Raw genomic sequence first — 20,387 nt, forward strand, 5'->3', positions numbered from 1 at the left:
TAGGCTGCCATTCCCTTCTCCAGGGGATCTTCCCGACCCAGGGATCCAGTCTGAGTCTCCGGCACTGGCAGGCAGAGTCTTCACTACTGCGCCACCTGGGGAGCCCTCAGGACTCAATGCTTCATTTTAAACTTTTAAAATGCTATGTGTTCGTAAACAGGCAGTCCTTGTTTAACTGCAGAGAGCTTTGCAGATACCGTGCTTTTCTACAAATTGAAGGTGTGTGGCAACCCTGTGTTGCCAGATAATTGTATTTCCTAGCAATAAAGTATTTTTAAATTAAAGTATGTACATTTCTTGATACAACGCTTTTCCTGCACACTTTAACAGACTACAGAATAGTGTAAACGTAACTCACATGCACTGGGAGACCAAAAATATTCACGTGACTTGCTTTGTAGTGATACGCACTTGACGTGGTGGTCTGGAACCCAGCCATCTTCAAACACGTATGTGAATATGTGTTCATGTATTTTATGTGTAAATAGATATATGGGCTTTGCAGGTCACGGCAAGGGTAAAGAACCTGCCTGGCAGTGCAGGAGACCAAGAGACACGAGTTCAATCTCTGAATTGGGAAGATGCCCTGGTGGAGGGCCTGGCAACCCACTCCAGCATTCTTGCCCGGAGAATCCCATGGACAGAGGGCCCTAGTGGGTCACAGTCCATAGGGTCACAAAGAGTCAGACACAACTGAAGTGACTTAGCACAGCATACACACACACACACACACACTTGTGCACAAACATGTACACAAAAAGTAAGTTTATACAATTGAAGTCACACTTTTAGGGGTTCCTGTTTTTGAGTCTTGCTCCTCACCCCACCGACACCAAACATCAAAGCACGTCAGTGAGAAAGTTCTGGCAAGAAAACACATGCTACCACTGTGTACACACCTTACTTCGAGGATTCGAGGTATTCATGACACTCCGGAGTTCTCTCCCCGTGTAAAGAACAACACCCACGACAGTACCTGAGACGAAAGGAACACAACCCAGAGAAATGTGAATGCAGACAGGCAGGCTTGCAGAGGGTCTGACGCGCCCGAGCGCACCTCTTCAGTCCAGCGTCCGCAGCGTGAAAGTCCCCGAGTTTACACCAGGGCCAACCAACGTCCGTGTCCACACAGACAGCAGGAAAGCTCCCAGCCACGTGGCCATTCATATTTACATTCAGTGAAAAAAAGAGTGAAACACAGCCCCCATTTTCATTAGCCTCATTTCAGGCTCAACAGCCCCAGGAGGGCAGCGGGGCATCCAGTTCAGTCAAGGCGCAGGGTGTCCCCACTACTGCTGAAAGCGCCACTGGTCAGGCTTCCCTGTGAGTCCAGTGGAGAAGACCTGCCTGGCAATGCAGGGGACAGCAGCTCGATCGCAGGTCTGGGAAGATCCACATGCCGCGGGGCAGCTAAACCCACGCCCCACCTCCTGAGCCAGCGCTCTAGAGCCTGCGTGCCTTAACTGTGAGCCGGGTACACAGGGCCCACGCACGGCAACAAGGGGAGCCGAGGGAACAGGAAGCCCACTCTCTGCAATTAGAGAGAGTCCAACTACCGCAACGAAGGTCCAGTGCACCCAAAAATAAATATAAATTAATAATAAAAAAAAAAAGGCACCACTGGGCATTGCTGGCCTGTGGCCCTGGCCACCTCGGAGAACAGGAGAGGTGGGGGCAGGGGGCCCTGTCCTTTATGCCACGGGCCTCACAGGCTTCCAGAGGTGCCTGCAACTTCACAAACTACCCTGGAAACCTATGAACACACCCCTCTCATCAGAGCACGTTCTTCCCACGGGCTGTGATTCCGCTCAGAGTCGGTGTGCAACCAGAACCTTTGGCAGACGTCTGTCTGGATGGCAGCTCTTTCCTGAGAACTCCCCTACCCCTTCCTTCCACCCCTCCATCAAAATTTGTTTTTAAAAAAGACATCAATTGTCATACACAATTTCTAAAAGAAACCCAAAAACCCAATTAACATGAGAAAAAATGCTTACCCTACTCTAAAACCAAAAAAAAAAAGGGAAATTCTTATTCCCATCCTCATAATAAAAATTCAGATGCGTGAGAACATGAGCGTGAGCCCAGAGGTGGGAAAACGGACTGGCACACACGCTGGCCGGGGCATCTGCTGGAACAGCCTATCTGGGGAGGAGAACGGGCAACAGCCATCAAAACCGGACCTCTGTCTCCCCTTTCCAGGATGTGCCAGGGAAACGCTCCGCACAGTGGGGCAGGTGGAGAGTCAAGAGGGGCAGCAGCATCCCCGGTCAGCACGGGAAACCAGGGGAGAAACAGACAGGAGGGGCTGGGGAGGGGGCCGGCGTGCGCCGGGGACCAGGGCCGCCGGTTCAGAGTGGAGGACATCTAAGCTGAAACAGGAGAAGGGGCAGCCCCATCAAGCACTCAGGGGAGATCCCAGGAATACAGATAGCCTGGGCTCTGCGGATAAAGGGAACCTCTAAGCCTCTCTCCTCTGGCCCCACAGCTCTTGGCAGGTCACCAGCAGAGGGACGCACCCAAACCGCCAAGAGGTTCAAACAGAGTCGCCAAAGGAGCACGACCCCAGGTGGAGTGCTGGGGCCGTGTCTTTCAGACAGAAAGACACCAAGGGCCCCGAGTCGCCGCAGTCTCCTGCACAATGTGGTTCCCTTCCAGGCAGGCGCTCAGCAGAGAGAGAGCTGGAGAGAGCGCCTGCCTGCTCCCAGGAAGATGGCAAGCCCCAGCGAGTGCAAGCCAACCCCCGCAGACGGTCGGACAGGGGGAGCTGAGCTCGGGTGCGCAGGGGTGACCATGGCTCTCACCCCAGGGTGGACATGGGTGGGTCCCAATCCCCAGCGTCCAGGGTTCTAGAGAGTCCGAATAACAGGGGCCCCTGAGGGCAGCGTCCCTATCTAGTACTGGCCAATCCTGGTACCTTCAAAGGCCGCTGGAGATGCCCTCTCCCCGACACCTCTCTGTGCCCAGGACCGAAACGGTCTCCGGGAGATGCAGACCCCAGCCTCAGCCACCCTGCAAGAGCACGCCAGCAGTCCACAGAGCCACGCTGGTCTGCCCAGTGCTCGAAAGCTCTGTCTCTTTAACTTCTGGCTGTGCTGGGTCCTAACTGCTGCAGGTGGGCTTTCTCGAGCTGCAATGAGTAGATGGGGGTGGGGGGACTGCTCGCGAGTTGTGATGCACGGGCCTAATTGTCCCCCGGGGTACGGAACCTTCTCAGACCAGGAATTGAACCCACATCCCCTTCACTGGCAGGTGGATTCTTAACTGCTGGACCACCAGGGAACTCCCTAAAGGTTTTGAAGTAGTTGTCAACTTTTAAATACAGAAGCTTTCATGTTAAAATATATATATAAATAGAGATTTCTGGTTTCTTCTGGAAAACTGGAAGATCTGAGGCCACCAGGTCTGTAGTCCTCACATCTCCGGCAGGTGCTGAGCTCAGCCACCCCGCTTGCCTCCCACTTTCCACTCATCACTGTCCCCACTCAGCCCTGAAGACCCCTGACCTGCGCCCCTCTGCTCCCCCAGACCCCGACCCGACTTCTGAGGCTACATCCCCGGCGGCTCCCCTCACACGGCCCCTCCCTCGGCCACCTGCCCACTGTGGTGTCCACTCTACCCTGCACACCAGGGTCTCCAACCAGCCAGGCTGCTGGGGTCGGGTATTTTCCCAGCCCCTCAGACTCTCCACTGCAGTGTGCTGCTGCCGGCGACCTCTGACCCTGTCTGAGACGAAAGAGAGGGTAAGCCCCAGAGAGGGAGGATTCGACATGTTTACAGCAACCAGACGCTGCTCTTACACGAGTCTGTGATTCCAGGACAAGCCCAGAGGAACAGGGTACAGACCAGTAGGCATTATCAGACCCGCATGATGTGACCCGCATGCTGGTCACAGTTCAGCCCCAGCAGGGCCACCAACTGACCTGCTGCACACTGGGGTTGGGGACAGGGGCTCAAGAAACTGTCCCTTTCCACGGAGAGCCTGAGAAGAATTGGCATCCGCGATACCCAGGTTCCGCTTCTGCCGAGCCCCACCAGCCTCTCCCGTCTATCATCACCCCAGTGACTCCTCAGCCTAGCAGTCCAGTTACCATGGCAACTGCATCCTCTTACAGACTGATGCCAGCCAGTGCAGCTGGACCCTTAGCACTGCCTGGCAAGCTTTTTTATTCTTTAAATTTTCAACTGATAACAGTGGAGTGATCAAGACATGGGAATTTTAGATTCTGAAGGGAACACAGAAGTGAAATCTCGAATAATTATGATTACTCTTGAGGGCTGCTTCTGGAGTTGAGCACCGAAAGGAGAAAATGGCTTGCATTTAACTCCGTGTTTATATTAGAACCAGAGTGCGGTCAGACATCTACGCGGGGAGAAGTGGAGGCCTGCTAAAGAAATGGTAGCCGCCCAGCTCCTCAGACCCACTGCAAAGCAGACGTCCACTGCAGGGCGTGGCAAGTAATGCTTCTGGATTGGGGGTCACAACTCTCTCTCGTCCCACCTCACCAAACACAAAGAATTCACACAAGTGGGGAAAGAATGCATGTTATGACTTCACGGTGCCTTTCTGAGGAGCTATGTGAAATCTTTTTTCCACCTTCCAGGTCTCAGCGTGCCTTCCCTTCTCCTCCCAGGAGACGATCTCTCCAAGGCTGTGTGGCCTTAGGCAAGTCGCTCAACCTCTCTGAGACTCAACTCCTTATTCCATTAAGTGTCTTCATTTAGTGTTGTGAGATCAAAGCAAGAGAATGGAAGATAAAACGCTCTGTAAACACACAGTGCCTGATAGATAAGCCTTCTTTTTGCTAATCTCTGAAATTAAGGCCGAGAAGCTGAGCTCATCTCTGCCCACTGCACTGAGCGCGTGGGCAGCAGCCTTTGCAGAGGCTCTGCCGGTCCCTCTCCGTTCAGAGAGCTCCTGACTGAGCGCCTGCTGGACTGCAGAGCCGCAGGGCAGCAGCGAGCGGAGGGAAAGGGCTGGGAGGGGAAGTGGGGCGCGGCACAGGCTTCTCCCACAGTAAAGACAGGAAGCTGCCAGTAGTGGAATTACATGTTAAGAATTACCTACTGGGTTGGCCAAAAAGTTTGTTTGGGTTCTGTGTAAGATGAAGTTTTTTGTAAGATGTCACAGAAAAACCCAAACAAACTTTTTGGCCAACCTAATAACATATATAATACAGTGAAAACAGGGGAAGAGAGTTCTGCTTCTGGGGCAAAATGCCTGGGCTGGAGTCCCAGCTTTGCCTTTTACGTGTTGTGTGAGCTTGAGCAAGTTTCTTAACCTCACCGACCCTCAGCTTCCCTACCTGCAGCATGGGGACGATGCCAGCACCTGCCCGCAGGGCACTGCTGGGGGGTTAAGTGAACCACGTGACGCACAGCAGGTGTCGACAGGCTGGCGCCCCCACCGCCAGCACTCCAGGTGCCCCAGGCGTGCTCAGCCCTGGAGCCCTTCTGCTCAGCTGCACCCCAGTGTCCCAACCTTTCCTTCCTGCGCCTCCACAGGCCATCCCGCAAACTCTGTTCTGGAGTCCAGAGGACCAGACAATCTCCATCACCTGGGAGTCTCCAACCCCGGGGCGCCATCAGGACCAGCTGGGCAGCCCTCACGGATGCAAGAGCCCGGACATCCAGGCTGATCCACTTTCTGGTACAGATTAGGACGTCAATCTCACGTGGCAATTAGGGGCTATTCCCAGAGCGGACGCTGTGGCCGAGTCCACAGGCCAGGGTGGCCTCCCCTCCAGACGCCTCCAAGCACCGGGGGGCAATTAGACAGCTGTTTCATTCCCCGGGGGTGCAGGAGCCAGTGGAAAACTCCATTTGACCGAGAGCTCATTTTCCCAACTGACAGATGATTATTCTCATTATACCGAAGGATTTGCTTTCCTCCTCAAATTGCTAACACATTCCTCTGCGAGGGCACGTACCTGACGCAGTGACTGTGCCGGCCCACAGTGCGTTCTCGATGCTCAGGCTCTCGCTGATTGGGGGGTCGCTGTCCTCCTGCAAAAGAGCAGATGGACACAGGCTGGCCCACCCAAGTCTGCACGGAGCCTGCTGCTATCTCCAGCCTGCTCTTTGCAAGAAAGGAAGAGAGGATGACCCCCGCATTTGGAAGCCAACAGCCCAGCCGGGAGAGAAGGACCAGACTCATAAACCCTTATCCTTGGTGCTTCAGCCCCACAGAAATACTTGAAAACAGTAGTCCGTGATTTAAGAAATGCAAGCTTCCAGCACTGGAGGAACATTTCACAAGGTGGGAATGAATGATAATGTAAAGGGAAATTCATCAGAAACAACCCTTTGCTGGCCTATCTGAGGGCTTCTAGACAAGGAGCAGGCACAATTCAATACAGGTTCCATAAACCTATCATCTCAGGTGCCTAAAATAATTCAAATTTAATTTCCATTCCAAAAGGTTGGGATATGATTTAAAAGTTATAACCATGGTGGACAGGACTTGGAGGATGCGCATTGGAAAAGACCCTGGGAAAGACTGAAGGCCAGAGGAGGAGAGGACGACAGAGGATGAGATGGTTGGATGGCATCACCGCCTCGATGGAAGTGAGTTTGAGTAAACTCCGGGAGCTGGTGATGGACAGGGAGGCCTGGTGTGCTGCAGCCCACGGGGTCGCAGAGAGTCAGAGATGACTTAGCGACTGAACAACAGCAATGAATGGGCTCATGTGAAAAAGACAGAGCAACGTTAATTACAAGAACACGTGGCTCTCAGCAGTCGGCAATGAAAGCTGTTGGGAGGCTGCAAGAAATTCCCAGTTGTGTCGCCTTTACTGAGAAGCAATATGTCCGTTTTCAAGGTGGAGTCTTCCGATGGGGACATCACCCCCACGTGACACAAAGCTATGCCCCGACAAAGCCCTGCTGGCACTGGGCAGCGGGCCCGCACCCCGGTCACGCGGCCCCCCAGGCAGGACCCTGCGCCCCTCGAGGCTTACTCACTCGGGTGAAGGTCCCCACGAAGTTGTGGATGTCGATGTTTGGCTCTTCTGCATACACGTATGAGCGAATCTGAAGAAGGTCCTGTCCCACAGGGGTGACATTTTGGAGGTAAAACAAAGTCAGCGCATGATTAAAAGGGATTTCGGGAAGCATCCACCGTTTTTCAAAAGCAACTGTACTTTCCAAACAGGCCCTCAAAACCACAGGGCAGGTGGAAAAAAAGAAGGAAACCTTCCAGCAACTTAGTCTGGGAGTCTCTACCTGCAAGATCCCCAAACACCCTGAAGCCTTAAAGGGGAGAGTCTGTGTTTACCCGGCTTTTCCAGAACTAATCGATGGTGGACATCCCTCCCCCTCTGCGACACGCTCGTTTACAAGAGTCATTCAAACCCACTGAAACCCTTGCTCATTGAACAAAGGGCCACAGGGCACTGACTTTGTGCAAAGCCTCGGAAAGGGCAGAGAGGTGAGCAAGTGTGCAAGAACGCCTCCCACCCAGCAGGGTGGCTACTATCAAAACAACAGGTACGAGGACTAACCTTCCTGGTGGTCTAGCGGCTAAGAAGCCACCTGCCAGTGCAGAGGACTCGGGTTCAACCCCTGGTCCAGGAACACCCCTCATGCCTCACTTGGGGCGACTAACTGAACCCCCACAACTACCAGGCCCGTCCTCTAGAGCCCGGTCGCCCCAAGAGCAGAAGCCACCCCACGGGAAGCCACGCCCTGCGACCAGCCCCCGCTCGGCGCAACTGCAGAAAGCCTGCACAGCAACCCAGACCCAGCCCAGCCAGAAGCAAATAAATAAATGAGGTTTCAAAAGCAAATGAAACCCCAGGGGCTTGTGCACACAAGGCAAGAGCGGGCCTGCTTGCTCCTGGAGGAGAAGGGCGAGGGTCGGGGGCGGAAGGCAACGCTGGAGCCGGTGGGCACGGGGACAGGGCAAGAGGGAAATCCTTCAGAAATCCTTTCGGTGGCCTGTCTGAGGGCTTCCAGAACAGGGCAGGGCCTCTGCAGGGAGACGAGCCGCAGGACCGCGTCCCGGTGGCCGCGACGCTCCTGGAGGGCATGCGCGGAGGAGCGCACGACTGTGCCGCCTTTTAGTTTCATGCCAGGTCCTCAGTCAAGGTTTTGTAAGGGCTGGAGCTGCCCGCCAGAGACCATCAACTCCATCGGCCAGGTTGGGGCTCACAAGGCTGCACGGCCCGCAACCAGGGAGCACCTGAGCCACCGGGAGGATCTGGGGCCCCCGCAACCCCACCTCACAGCAGGCGGCCCCCTGTGTGGCCCCCGAGGTGGATGTCAGAGCCCCACCTGGACGCGGCCATCGGGGGACTTCTGCAGGGAAAGCTACTCACAGCGGCGGTGGGCAGCCTCTGCGTGCAGGCCACTGGAAGCCGAAGCTTCCAGTCTGTCTCCCCGTCGAGCTGATCCGTCCGCAGGAAGCAGGACCCTGTGGAGAGAAGAGGGGGCGCCCTCTGTGCACCTGCGGGTCAGGACTTCCCCCACCCCCATCGTGGGGGCGCCAACAGCTCCTGCTCCGGTCCATGTCAGGACAGCCAACCAATGGCCAAGAGGCAAGAAGTAATACCCGACTTCCTGCTTTCGCCATCAGCTCCGGGTTTAAATCCCTGCTCCTCTCCACTCACAGTGGGAGCCGGGGCTGGGCTCCTGACCATGCTAAGCCTCAGCCTGTCGTGTATGTAAACTGGGGAAAAACGCAGACCTCACAAGCTGGCTATAGAGGATTCAGTGGGGGTGATCGTACCCCCAGACAGCAGCTGGCACAGGCTCACCAGCATTCGACTCTACGAGGTGCAGGCGTTAGGAGCACCTTCTCAGGAACCGAACCTCCTGGGTTCAAGGCTCCATGGCTCACTAGCTGCGTAACTTGAGGAAGCTGCTTCCCGTGAGCCTCAGTCTCCTCGTGTGCACAAATGAGGATATCAGAGCGCCGACTCACAGCGTGAAGACTAGAGAGCTGCTTCACACAAACTGTTCCGACCCGGGAAGGACCCCGGAGCCGTCGGCCGTGACTCCCCTGCACGCGTGACAGGTGCCAGTTTCAGCCTGTGTGCACGTATGAGCAGTCAGATCCATGTTTCATCAGACAGAGGAGCCACCGAATATCCCGACACTGACGGTAAGACTTCTGAGAACTTTTAGGAAGACCCCTTCCAGTCCATCTTTTTGTTTGTTTTGTTTTTGGAAAAAAGAGAAGACTTCTCGGACCCTAATCCATTTTCACTGACAAGGAAATAAGGACCAACCCGAGGACAAAGCTGTAGTGTTTAAAAGACTTTTAATGGGAGTGCATTCCACGCACCCTGGATGATTTAGCGTACACTCATTAGTATACCCTGGCCACCTGATGCAAAGAGCCAACTCATTGGAAAATACCCTGAGGCTGGAAAAGACCCAGGGCAGGAGGAGAAGGGGGCGAGAACCAACATAAGATGGTTGGATGCACATGAGTCTGAGCACACCCCGGGAGACAGTGAGGACAGGGAAGCCTGACATGCCGCAGTGCATGGAGCCACAGAGTCAGACACAACGGAGCGGCTGAACAACAACAAATTAAATATGAAACCTCATCCTCACTTTTATCCAGTTCATCACAGAATGAGGTTCCAGCAAGCTCAAAAGAGTATAAACGTGGATTTTTCTGAGGTTCAAAGCTCTCTGCTTCTGCCTGCTAGGCAAGAGAAAAATGGCCTTGTTTCCTGAGAACAGCTTAAATAACAAAAATAAAAAGGAGATTTGAGTCAACCGATGAGGCAGGCAGGCAGGCAGCAGAGGGGGCAGCCACCCCGGGAAATACAGCCAGGCTTCCAACCCTGCTGAGGATGCAGACGGCCGAGTATCCAGCATCATTTCATGTGAGGGACGTGAGGATCCGTGGATTTGGTACCTACGGTGGGGGGGGGGGGGTGTCCTGGAACCAACCCCCCTGGGACACGGAGAGACGATGGTAACTGTGACATGTAGGGTCTTGAAGGAGACTGAGAGGGTCACTCAGGCAAACAGGCTGTAAACAAGAAATAAATGGACGGGCAGGGGCGACCATGGCCCCATCGCTCGTGAGCCGAAGTTTGGGGGAAGGCCACCCCCTCTCTCCTGCCCAGCTTCTCTCCTGCCCCACCTCATGACACACCTCCCAGTATCTTCTCAGAAGAGAGTCTGTTGCTGTTGGCTTCGGTGTGTTCGACACACTTCCTCATCCCAACTCCGGAGGCTGAGCTGAATGCAGCCCAGCGCGGGGTGGGGGGTGATACCCAGCCACCGCATGTGACCCCCCAGCGGTGACTCAGCAGAGGTCCCGCTGTCTCTGTCGTGATCAGAAGCTGTTGACCTGCACGCACCAAGCACCCCCCGCCGCCCCCACCTCCTTTTTAAAGACTGCTCTATGAAAAGAAGCGTTTCTGGTCGGCCTCCGTGGCTCCAAAATGAGCATCCACTTCTGTCAGATTTTCAACTGATTATTTTGCCAAATCACCACTGAAAGGTTAATGGCTATTTCCAAAATTGATCCCAGATGCTTACCGTTTTTTTCTGATGTCCTCAGGAAGATCATGTCGGCAGGGACCCGCTGGTTCTGTGTTATGAACAGAGAGACTGTTACCATGAGTGCCTCTGTGTGGGGATTCGCACCCCCCTACCCCTGGCCCACTCGGCGGGGAGTGGGGGTGGGGGTGGGCAACCAAAACCCACAGCCTCTTTTAAGTGTCTGCGGTTGTCGGAGGCAGATCTGGGGGTTTATCCTGTTTTTGAATCTGAAAAATCTTGCGCTGCTGCTGTCACATTGCTAATCTCCTACTGAAATCTTATCTTGAAAAGAGAGCTTCCCATTTTCTGGCGAATCCAACCATTACCTCCTGCAACTGCAGCCTGTGGACCCGGGGGGCCCAAAGCCTGCTCCCCGAGCTGGCTCGTCCAGGCTGTCTGCCGAAACTAAAGACAGACGTACGCTAGGCTCATCTTTCTGCTTTGACCAGTTTTCTGGCTTGATATTTGGCTTCGAACGGGATTTAAGTAAGGAAGTCAAGTAGGAAAAAACGAAAAAAAGCCACGCTCAAAAAAAAAAGAGGGTCGCCAACAGTAGCCCTCGTGTAATTGTGAACAGGAAAGTGTGTCACAGCAGAAAGAGGTCTGCGAGGGTCTTCGCAGCTGCCACTCAGGAGAGCTTTGCTTTACCTCAAATCAACTCTGAGTTCTTAGATTTAATCCTTTTAAAAGAGCAGAGTTCACTTCTACAGAAAGGAGCTGAGATGCAGTCCTTTCCTAATCAAGTATGATTCCAGGACGCTCCGGGGCCACCCCGGAATCCAACACCTCCCAGCGTACACAGTACCAGGAGATATGAGCCCTGGTTGGACTAACAAACATAACCACCGCGCTGTTTTTTAAAATGCATTTGTGGCCTTCTTACCCTTCTCATGTTTCACTTAACCCCCAGTCCCCATAAAATGACAGAAAAGAACAATGTTTAAGTCAAAAATACGCAACCTAAAACTGTTAAACAGGCAAATGACTAATATTTTCATGTGCTGATACAGGCAGCCGGCCTCTAGGAAAAAACTTTATGATGAGTTAAAAACAAAGACTCCCAAACAAAGAACACATCAAACAGGAAATGAGAGCTTGTACTCTTCGTGTTTGAAGCGGGATTGCTGGCTGAGCAGCACAGAAACCTTGAAACCGTATTTTGTGTGCGTGTCTCACGTTTCTCCCGGGCAAACATGCTGGGTAGAGCCCGGAAAGCTTGTGGCCACAGATACAGGAATCGCACGGCAGGATTAAGTGGGCGTGACCACGCCCCGCGCATGCGCGCCCACACAGCCGCGGTCGCAAGCCGCGAGGATCCGCTCTCACCTTCTCGACGATGATAAGGTCTCCCACCTGGATGCTGGAGCTCTTCACCTTTACCGTCCCTGCGAAGAAGCAGGCCCACGATATATCACGTCTGAATTCAAGTCGTGTCGCTACAGGGCGTCCGCCAGCCTGCACACCCTGAAGGATGTGCCCCCCACTCCCAGCGGCTGCATCATCTCCTGCCTCTCTGAAAAAAGGTTCTTCTGCTGCGGAGACCAATCCAAAACCTGATCCCCACTTCTGAGGGCCCTGGAAGGACTCAGAGGCCTCAAGTCAGATCTTCCGTCCTAACGGCACCTTAGAGGCGCTTCTGAATCAGCACTGTAATAGATTCATTCAGCCTCACACACACACAGAGAAATGGGGATCCATGGTCAAAAGATCAACACTGAATTCTCAGCAGCACCAAAAAGAAAGAGGCTAACCCAAAATGACTTTTTAAAATGTGCAACTGTTGTGCAGTATGGCTCATATGGGCCCCCCTGGTGGCTCACACAGTAAAGAATCCGCCTGCAATGCGGGAGACCCTGCTTCCATCCCTGGGTCAGGAAGATCCCTTCGAGAAGGGAATGACCCGCTCCACTATTCTTGCCTGGGAAATCTCACGGACTGAGGAACCTGGCGGGCTACAGTCCACGGTGTCGCAAAGAGTCAGACATGACTTAGCAACTCAACAACAGCAAATGGCTTATATGATTCTAATCAGACCACACAACTCTGGCTGGATGCTTATCTGGATAAATAATAACATTAAACATGGATTCCATGCTAAGCGCCGTATGCACATTGACATCCTAATGGCTTCACTTCCTCCTCTCAATGGCCATCAGAAAAGATACTATCTCTAGCTTTCAGACAAGGGAAGTGGGCTCAGAGAGGCCCCATCTGCCCCCGGTCTCACAGAACAGGTCAGCACCAAGAGGCACAGCCCCACCTGACTTCAGAGGAAGGAAGAAAAAACAGGAAATTCACTTCAACTCAAAAAAACATTTACTGAAGTGCCATGGTCTAGAAATTCAAAGAAGATAGTCCCTCATCCTAAAAAAGCCCACAGTCCCGTGCAGGAGTCAGCAAAGGCGTCCTGGGAAGCACAAGACAGTACACAGTTTAGGTTCTGCAGCCAATAAACAAACTCAAGTCTCCCAACAACTGTTCTCCCCAAAGGCCAATCCTCTTTTGTGTGTTTATGTTGGACAATGTAAAGACAATTCCTGGCTCCCGGGCTGAGGTGGTGGGCTGAATTTGGCCTGCCAGCTGTAGTCTGCAAACCCATGAGCTGTGAGAAAGACAGCTGGATAGATGCTGTGAGTGCAAAATAGAGTGTGAAAGCACAGGAGTTAGGTGGGTGCAGAAAGGAAGCAGGAAGGAAGGAGGCCTCCTCCCCGAAGGAAGACCGAGAACGGTGGCTGGCACCCTGAGGGCACGTGACGACTCACCCCAGGTTCAAGCCCCTTCAGCTGAGCGCCTGCTGGAGGCCAGGGGCTCCCAGGGTGGGCTCCATGGACTTGCACCCATGGAGCGAAGCAGGCAAGAGACACATAGTGACTGAGTGGGGTGGGGCATGGGGAGGTGTCAACAAGCACTTTACAGGGGAGCTGAGGCCAGACCTGACCAGATGATTCTGGCTACCAGCATCGGGAAAAAGGTATGAGATGAGAAAGAGACGCATGAGCAGTACACGTGTGTGTGTGGCCGCAGCTGGAACTCCTTCAGCAAGACCAGAAGCATCGCATGGAGCACAGAGATGAAGGTCTGTGGGCGGCCAGGTGGCCCAGCACCTTGTGAACAAGCCTGCGGAGGACGCGGGTCTTCACCCTCATGAGGGACGGGATTCCCACACGAGGGAGCACCACCACCAAAATCGTCATGCTCCTGGCACCTCCTGTTAGGCCCATTTAATAAGTCCAGGGGTCCTGAATCTGCTGTCCCCGACTGTGGGCTTCTTTATCTGACATACACCCAACATTCCCCACCATGAACTTGTGCACGCAGCTCAGATTATTTTATCTGACACTTTTCACATCATTTAATGCCACAGGTCTTTCCAGTAATTCATCACTGCTGAGATGCTTCAAAGCATTCCGAAGACTTCAACTGAAACAATTCTTTCTCAGAGGTTCCACAGGGTTTGATCTTTAACTAAGGTTTGTCCTTAATTAAATTCTGTCATGGTTAACAGTGAGGAGACCTGGTGCTAAAAGGGCAGCTCTCAAACACAAATGGTGTCTAGGCACGATGCAGAGCGTTCTCAAGGTGGCTCGCCGGGCCCAGCTGGACCCTCCCTCCTCCGAAAAGGGAGACTCCCATAGAGCCTTGCTTCCATAAAGCAGAACTCAAGTCAACAGCCTGAGCCGGGGCACCCTTGGAACCCACTCGCCTTAAGCATCGATGACACTGCTATCTTTGCAGAGGGAACCTGCGCTAATCCTAAGAGTCAGATGATTAGAAATGCATGAATGAACAGGGGGTGCGAAGCAGAGAATTCTCTTCCTGCCTGAACAATGCTTCTGGCCCCACCAGGGGGGCAACAGGGAAAAAACGCACAACAGACACACTGCTCTTTCTGAGCAGCTTATCAAGGATCTTCCTGGAGGGAAGATCGTAAATTCAGCACGTCCCCCTACCCCCACCCCCTGGTGCCCGTAAGCTTTTCCTGCTTTTCCTTTGCCTGAGTTCACCCCAACTTTCCCAAACATAAATTTACACATTGTCTTTGGTGTTCTCAGTGGAATTTACGCTGGTGGCCTGACCCAAACCATCCCTGAGCCTCTGTTCTGATCTTCAAGACCTACTCACACGTTTTCTCCAAACGGCCAACCCTAAGAAGAACACTGTTATAATTCTTATTAAATAATAACTGCATCTGGATGTGCGTGGGTATGTGAGCAAGACAGAGGACAAAATCAGGGGGATTATCCTAAAAAGGTTAATCTAGTGACAGAAGAGATTTATCCTTTTCTTTGGCATATGTACTTTCTAAATGCTTCACGATGATTTTTCTTTTTTTAAGAGTTAACATGAGAGGCTCTTCCAATAAGAAAAAATATATAATAAATTAAATTAGCTCCAACCTCTAAGTGACCAGGCCCAGACTTCCCCTTCCACGGCAGAGTTCTGATTTACGGTCAGTTAATTTGAACTCTGCCTCTCTGTCCATCTGCTCTGCCTCAACAAAAACCCCTTTAATCCACTGCGCTTGCAGAGCAGTTTCTGACCAACCCCGGCAGGCCGATCCCTCCAACAAACCCTCCTACTGTAACGGGCTCCATGTCGGGAGGAGAGCAGGGGGTGGGGGCACCCCCCCATGAGGTCCCTGGGGAGTCTCAGCCACAGCCCCCTCGTTAGCATGTTAGTATTCGGTGGGAGCAGCCTCAGCTTTTCAGGTTCCACACAGGGAGACCCTCAGTCTCACCCGCTCCGCTGAGCCAACTCCCAGGCCGGACTATAAGTTTGGACCTCTCGGGTCGTGCTGGCATTCTGGGGTGATGACAGCTGCGCAGTTCACAAGCGTTAAACGGGCAGCTCGCGGGGGCCGCTGCACAGCACAGGGGGCTGGGCTGGATGCTCCGTGATGGCCTAGAGCCACCATGGCGGGACAGTGGGCAAGGGGAGGAGGGGGGTCCAGGAGGGAGGGGACATGTGTACACTCACAGCTGGTTCATGCCGCTCCACCTCCGAAACCAACGCAACACGGGAGAGCCAATATCCTCCAAATTAAAAAAACAAGAATGTCTGGCTCACATCTGCATGCAGAACACACGTGTCCCTGCTCGTTCTGACGAGAGAAGGCAAAACCAGAAGAACGAGAGGACAGAAAGCGGCCAGAAGGAAACACAAGGGGAAGTAGAGATCCCCACTTCGATTCCATCACTGGAGGTTTTGCTGCCCACATCCAACATCCGAATGACACGCCCTCTCTAAGGCGGCCTTGAGTGGTAAGGAAACCACCGCTGCGGCAGGACAGAAACAGGCCCAGAGTCAGTGGTGAAGAACCGAGCACGCAGTGGCTGGGATTAACTCCCGAAAGAGAAGAATCTCAGAACTGTGGAAAGGGTCCAAAGCACATGATGTCTAACCATGCCTGAGCCGCTATTCTGGTTCTGAGCGTTCCACCAACGTTCCTGCAAGAAAGGAAGAGCAGAAATGTTCACGCTCTCGCACAGCTCCCCATCTTCCTGACAAAGGAAAACAAGGCCTGAAAAATGGCACAGTGACAGGGACGATGACCTAGACCCTCAAGAGAGACGAGATCCTGAGGCTCCCCGGTGGCTCGGTGGCGAAGAGTCCACCTGCCAATGCAGGGGGCACAGGTTCGATCCCTGGTCCGCGAAGATCCCACAAGCCCTGGAGCAACTGGGCCTGTGCCCTAGAGCCGGGAGCCACAGCTGCTGAGCCCATGGGCTGCAACTCCTGAAGCCCACACGCCCGAGAGCTGGCGCTCTGCCACGAGAGAAGCCACTGCAACACGACGCCCGCACACCGCCGTGAAGAGGAGCCCCCGCGCACCGCAACTAGAGAGCGCCCACGGGCAGCAACGAAGACCCAGCACAGCCAAAGTAAAGAAGCTGTTCTGAGAGAGAGAGGCGCTCTCCCTACAGTCCTGTATCGGACTGCAAGAAAATTCTCTCTTAACACCCCACTGGGCAGTCAGCAGACCTACTTCCCAAGGGCTCCGATTTTCTGTTCCTTTTTTTTTTCCCATCTACTCCAGAGACTCCTAAAGCTTCCAGAGACAGAGCCCAGCCCTGTATATTCACGTGACCTGTGTATTCACATGGACCCCCTTACCCTTGGGGGAATGGCCTACTCTTTTCATACCATAAATCTTAATAACTTTTAAACAAGGGACCCTGAATTTTCATTTTGCACCACAAATTACACAGCTGGTCCTGCTCAGGAGTGAAAACACGCACTCAGACCTTCTTTACAAAGGGAGGAGGAGACCTGGTCTAGGAACTGAAGACACAGAACTCCCACCTTGCCCCCCAGACCTCCCTTCTCTGTCGGACCCTGTCACACTCAACCTCCAACCTCTTGGCTCTGGGATTTTCATGTATCTCTGCAGAAACTCTACAGAAGTTGGGTAAGAGATTTTTCAAAGGTTAAGTGGCAGATTGCCTGCCAGCCACATCCTAAATCATGAAATGCCTTCTATAAAATAAATGCACCCCGTTCAGCTTCGGCCACTTCACCCAAGCCGTCTCTTGAGTCAGAGTTTATAATGGGGAACAAACTTCCAATTACTAGATCTGTTTATTTCTGCAGAGATGGACCCCCGAGCCTTTCATAAGCAAACCTATTGAGCCCAAACCATGCTTTTCATGGATGAGAGCTTCAGAATAAGGGCAGTTTGTCTACACTGCAGAGAGAAACCAGATGTTTTCCATGAGTTGAAACAAGCAAATGACAATTCAGTCAAACTGCAGAACCACCCGCAGAAAAAAAAGTAAATTCCAGGGCACTAGTACGTGTGGGTCAATTTTCTGACCCCCGAACACCTCCAGCTATACTTCTATTTTTCATTGTGCACGCAGGACATTAATTGCCTTTGTAGGTCTCTAGCAGCCAGCTCCAGGCACTAACCCTGGTTAATGTATAACTCCTTAACTCGCACTCTAATCTGACTGTGACAGTGATGAGTTGTAAATTCTACGGCATGTGTACATTTCCTGGGCTTGACACGAAAACGCCTCTGCAGGCCCGGCAGAGTTCACAGGTTTAAAGTTGATATTTTCGTCTTCCAATCGGGTTGTCTTGCATTGCCCAAAGCTGGAGAAAAGACTGTTATGCGAAAACAGGGTGGAAGAGTATTATTATAAATTCCACGGGCCACTTCCTGGGGCTTTTGTTTAAATTAGCGGGAACTTTAAAAAGAAAGGCTGGAGTTTAAATTTAACAAGTTTATACTCAACAGAGGCTTTTAAAATAAATATATAAATGGTCCTCCCCTGCTTCTGGTGCCCAATAATGATGGAACAGATCAGCACCCCCGGCAGGGGGTAAATACCTGTTGGGAAAGATAACAGTGCAATTTGCATGTGAGATCTTTTTTCCGGGGTTGCTTTTTTATTTTGATTAAACAGTAGATCAGTTCACCAGTGATTTGTAATAAAGTGAATTCTGAGTAGTTTGAAAGAGTAAAAGGAACCTTATGAGTTTGAAATAACAAACTTCGTATCTGTCAGAAAACGTATAGGAAAGTGTTTGGCAAGACCTACTTTAAGTTAAGACTTGTAAAAGCTAATGCTCTGAATCTTAATGAGAGAAGCCTGGGAAGGGAAATGCTTCGCTTACTGAGCTGTATTTGAGAGCCTCAGTAAAAACCTTTGCAATTGTTTTGCAGCAGGAATATCCAAACGACCATCACTAAGCAGATAAAAGCTATTTATGAATAAAATAGATAAGGTCCTAGTGTTTAGCACAGGAACTGGATTCAATAACCTATAATAAACCACAGTGCAAAAGAATATGTGTATGTATCACTGAACCACTGTGGTGTACACCAGAAATTAACATAGCACTGTAAATCAACTGTACTTCAGTAAAATCAAATTTTCAGGGAACTGTATTCAATGTCCTGTGAGAAGCCGCAGCAGAAAGAACACAGAAGAAAGAAATGTCTGTATGTGTCTAACCGAGTTGCTCTGCTGTACCACAGAGGCTGGCACAACACTGGGAATCAGCTGTACATCAACTTCAAAAATACAATTCAAAATGATTTTTAATAAGCAAGTTTTAAAAGACCATCACTGTAATTCTCTTCTCGAGAAAATTATGAAGACATTTTTAGTGTTATCCCATGTCTGGACAGAGTTCATGCTTTGAAAACGTGAATGGTACCTGTGTTTAAGAATACAGGGTTTCCGTTTAGCTAATTAACTATTAGCTAAACAACTGCCGCTAATGAACCCGTGTTCCCTGCCCTATCCGATCTCCTGACGAACTCCACTGGAATACAAGGTCCTAAAGGAAACGCATGTGTGTCTTTATACTTCAAATTTTAGTCATATTCACTGCAGTCCTAAATAATGGGGTAAAGTGGATTCTGAATTAAATTTTTAAAAATGTATCACTCTCAAATGGAAGTGAGATCCTTGAGGTTACTCTGTAACTGGCAAAGGGTGCAGAAAGCAGCATGGAGGAACACTCCGGAAAGAACGGAGGAAGGGTGAAGATACCAGCTCCGTTTTTTACACATCTGTCCTAAAAAGCTGAAGATAAGACAGAGTCCCTCCATTTTGCACAGACCTTTGACTTATGACTTGCGGTTCACCCTGCGCCCAGATGTCCCCAGCAGGAAAGAAGCATCAGCAATTGTGTTAATTGTGCTTCTGTTTGCACTTTCTTTCAAGGCTAATTATCCACTTGCTTCATTTAGCCCTTGATCACAAGTTAGTCTGGGGAAACATTCCTGGCATGAAGACCCCTGGAATTCATCTGGTGAAAATTCGAAACCAGTTACCCACACCCCACCTGTGATAAGCAAGGCAGGTTCCCCGCTTCAGAAATAAAGTTTGGGGAAAGTCAAGGATAAAGAAAAATAATTCCTTTACTAATTATTATTTCTTGGCCCAAGCCAAATCTTTCAAGTAGCAAAACAAAAGGTTTGCTGAGTCTGCTACGACTTCAAGACCCTCTCCTCTTCGGCGTTGGTGTTTCCAGGGCCACCGAATGCTATTAATTTGGAAAGACAGCTCTACAATTAAAGTCATAAAATGCATAAAGGTCAGAGAACCTCTCTTAAGTCTCTCATCAGGTTTCAATGTGGATTTCACGCAGGAGGAAAGGGGGTGATTACTTATTGAAAAGCGTCCTTCCTATGTGGCTTCCAACAGTTTGTCTGCCTCAGAATGAGGGGGCTGGATCGCCTTCTTTGGACTCAGAAATGTGTTTTGTCATATTGTATGTTCAATATCCTGTAATAAATCATCACAGAAAATAATCCGCAAAGGCTTCCCTGTTGGCTCAGAAGCAAAGAATCTGCCTGCTGTGCAGGAGATGCAAGAGACGCGGGTTCAATCCCGGGTTGGGAAGATCCCCTGGAGAAGGAGATCACTCCAGTATTCATTCTTGCCTGCAAAAGCCCACGGACAGAGGAATCCAGTGAGAAAGCATGGGGGCCACAAGGGTGGGACACGACGTAGCGACTAAACCACCATCATATATGCGTGTGGGGCTGGCCAAAAAGACCTCACAGAAAAGTGCAAGCGAACGTTTTGACCGACTCAACATGTAACTGAGTCACTTTGCTGTAAGCACAGTGTAACAGAACGCTGTAATCAACTAAGGCTTCAATTCCAAAAACGCGTTTTTAAACTACGTGCTAAAGCTGAGCACTGCGGCAATTAAGAGACCCTACGCGGAAGTCTGAGCCTCAGCTCGGGGCCCAGTGGCGACCAGACTCACAGACGAAGGTGTCACATGAGACATCCAGGCTCACGCCACAGCTCTCCCCTGTAACTGCCACATCATCTCGGACACGACGCTGCCCCTCTCCGAGCCTCGGATGTCCGTCTGTAAAACCCACCTCCGTGAGGCTGTTTTAAGAAGTATAGAGC

The 20,387-nt window shown here is 51.6% G+C and overlaps 1 protein-coding gene across 3 annotated transcripts in view; it reads right to left on the reverse strand.

The window, feature by feature from the left end:
- The window catches only part of ATP9A (ATPase phospholipid transporting 9A (putative)), a 129,541-nt gene that overhangs the window by 63,101 nt on the left and 46,053 nt on the right, over positions 1 to 20,387 (reverse strand). For all 3 annotated transcript variants that reach the window (XM_052650750.1, XM_052650751.1, XM_052650752.1), the window contains exons 5-10: positions 11,830 to 11,888; positions 10,501 to 10,552; positions 8,316 to 8,410; positions 6,961 to 7,041; positions 5,928 to 6,003; positions 900 to 976 (exon numbers count right to left, since the gene is read on the reverse strand). In XM_052650750.1, the coding sequence (XP_052506710.1) occupies positions 900 to 976; positions 5,928 to 6,003; positions 6,961 to 7,041; positions 8,316 to 8,410; positions 10,501 to 10,552; positions 11,830 to 11,888 (440 nt within the window). The remainder of the gene's footprint in view (positions 1 to 899; positions 977 to 5,927; positions 6,004 to 6,960; positions 7,042 to 8,315; positions 8,411 to 10,500; positions 10,553 to 11,829; positions 11,889 to 20,387) is intronic.

This window comes from Budorcas taxicolor, chromosome 13 (genome assembly GCF_023091745.1).
Source record: "Budorcas taxicolor isolate Tak-1 chromosome 13, Takin1.1, whole genome shotgun sequence".
NCBI classification, from domain to species: Eukaryota; Metazoa; Chordata; class Mammalia; order Artiodactyla; family Bovidae; genus Budorcas; species Budorcas taxicolor.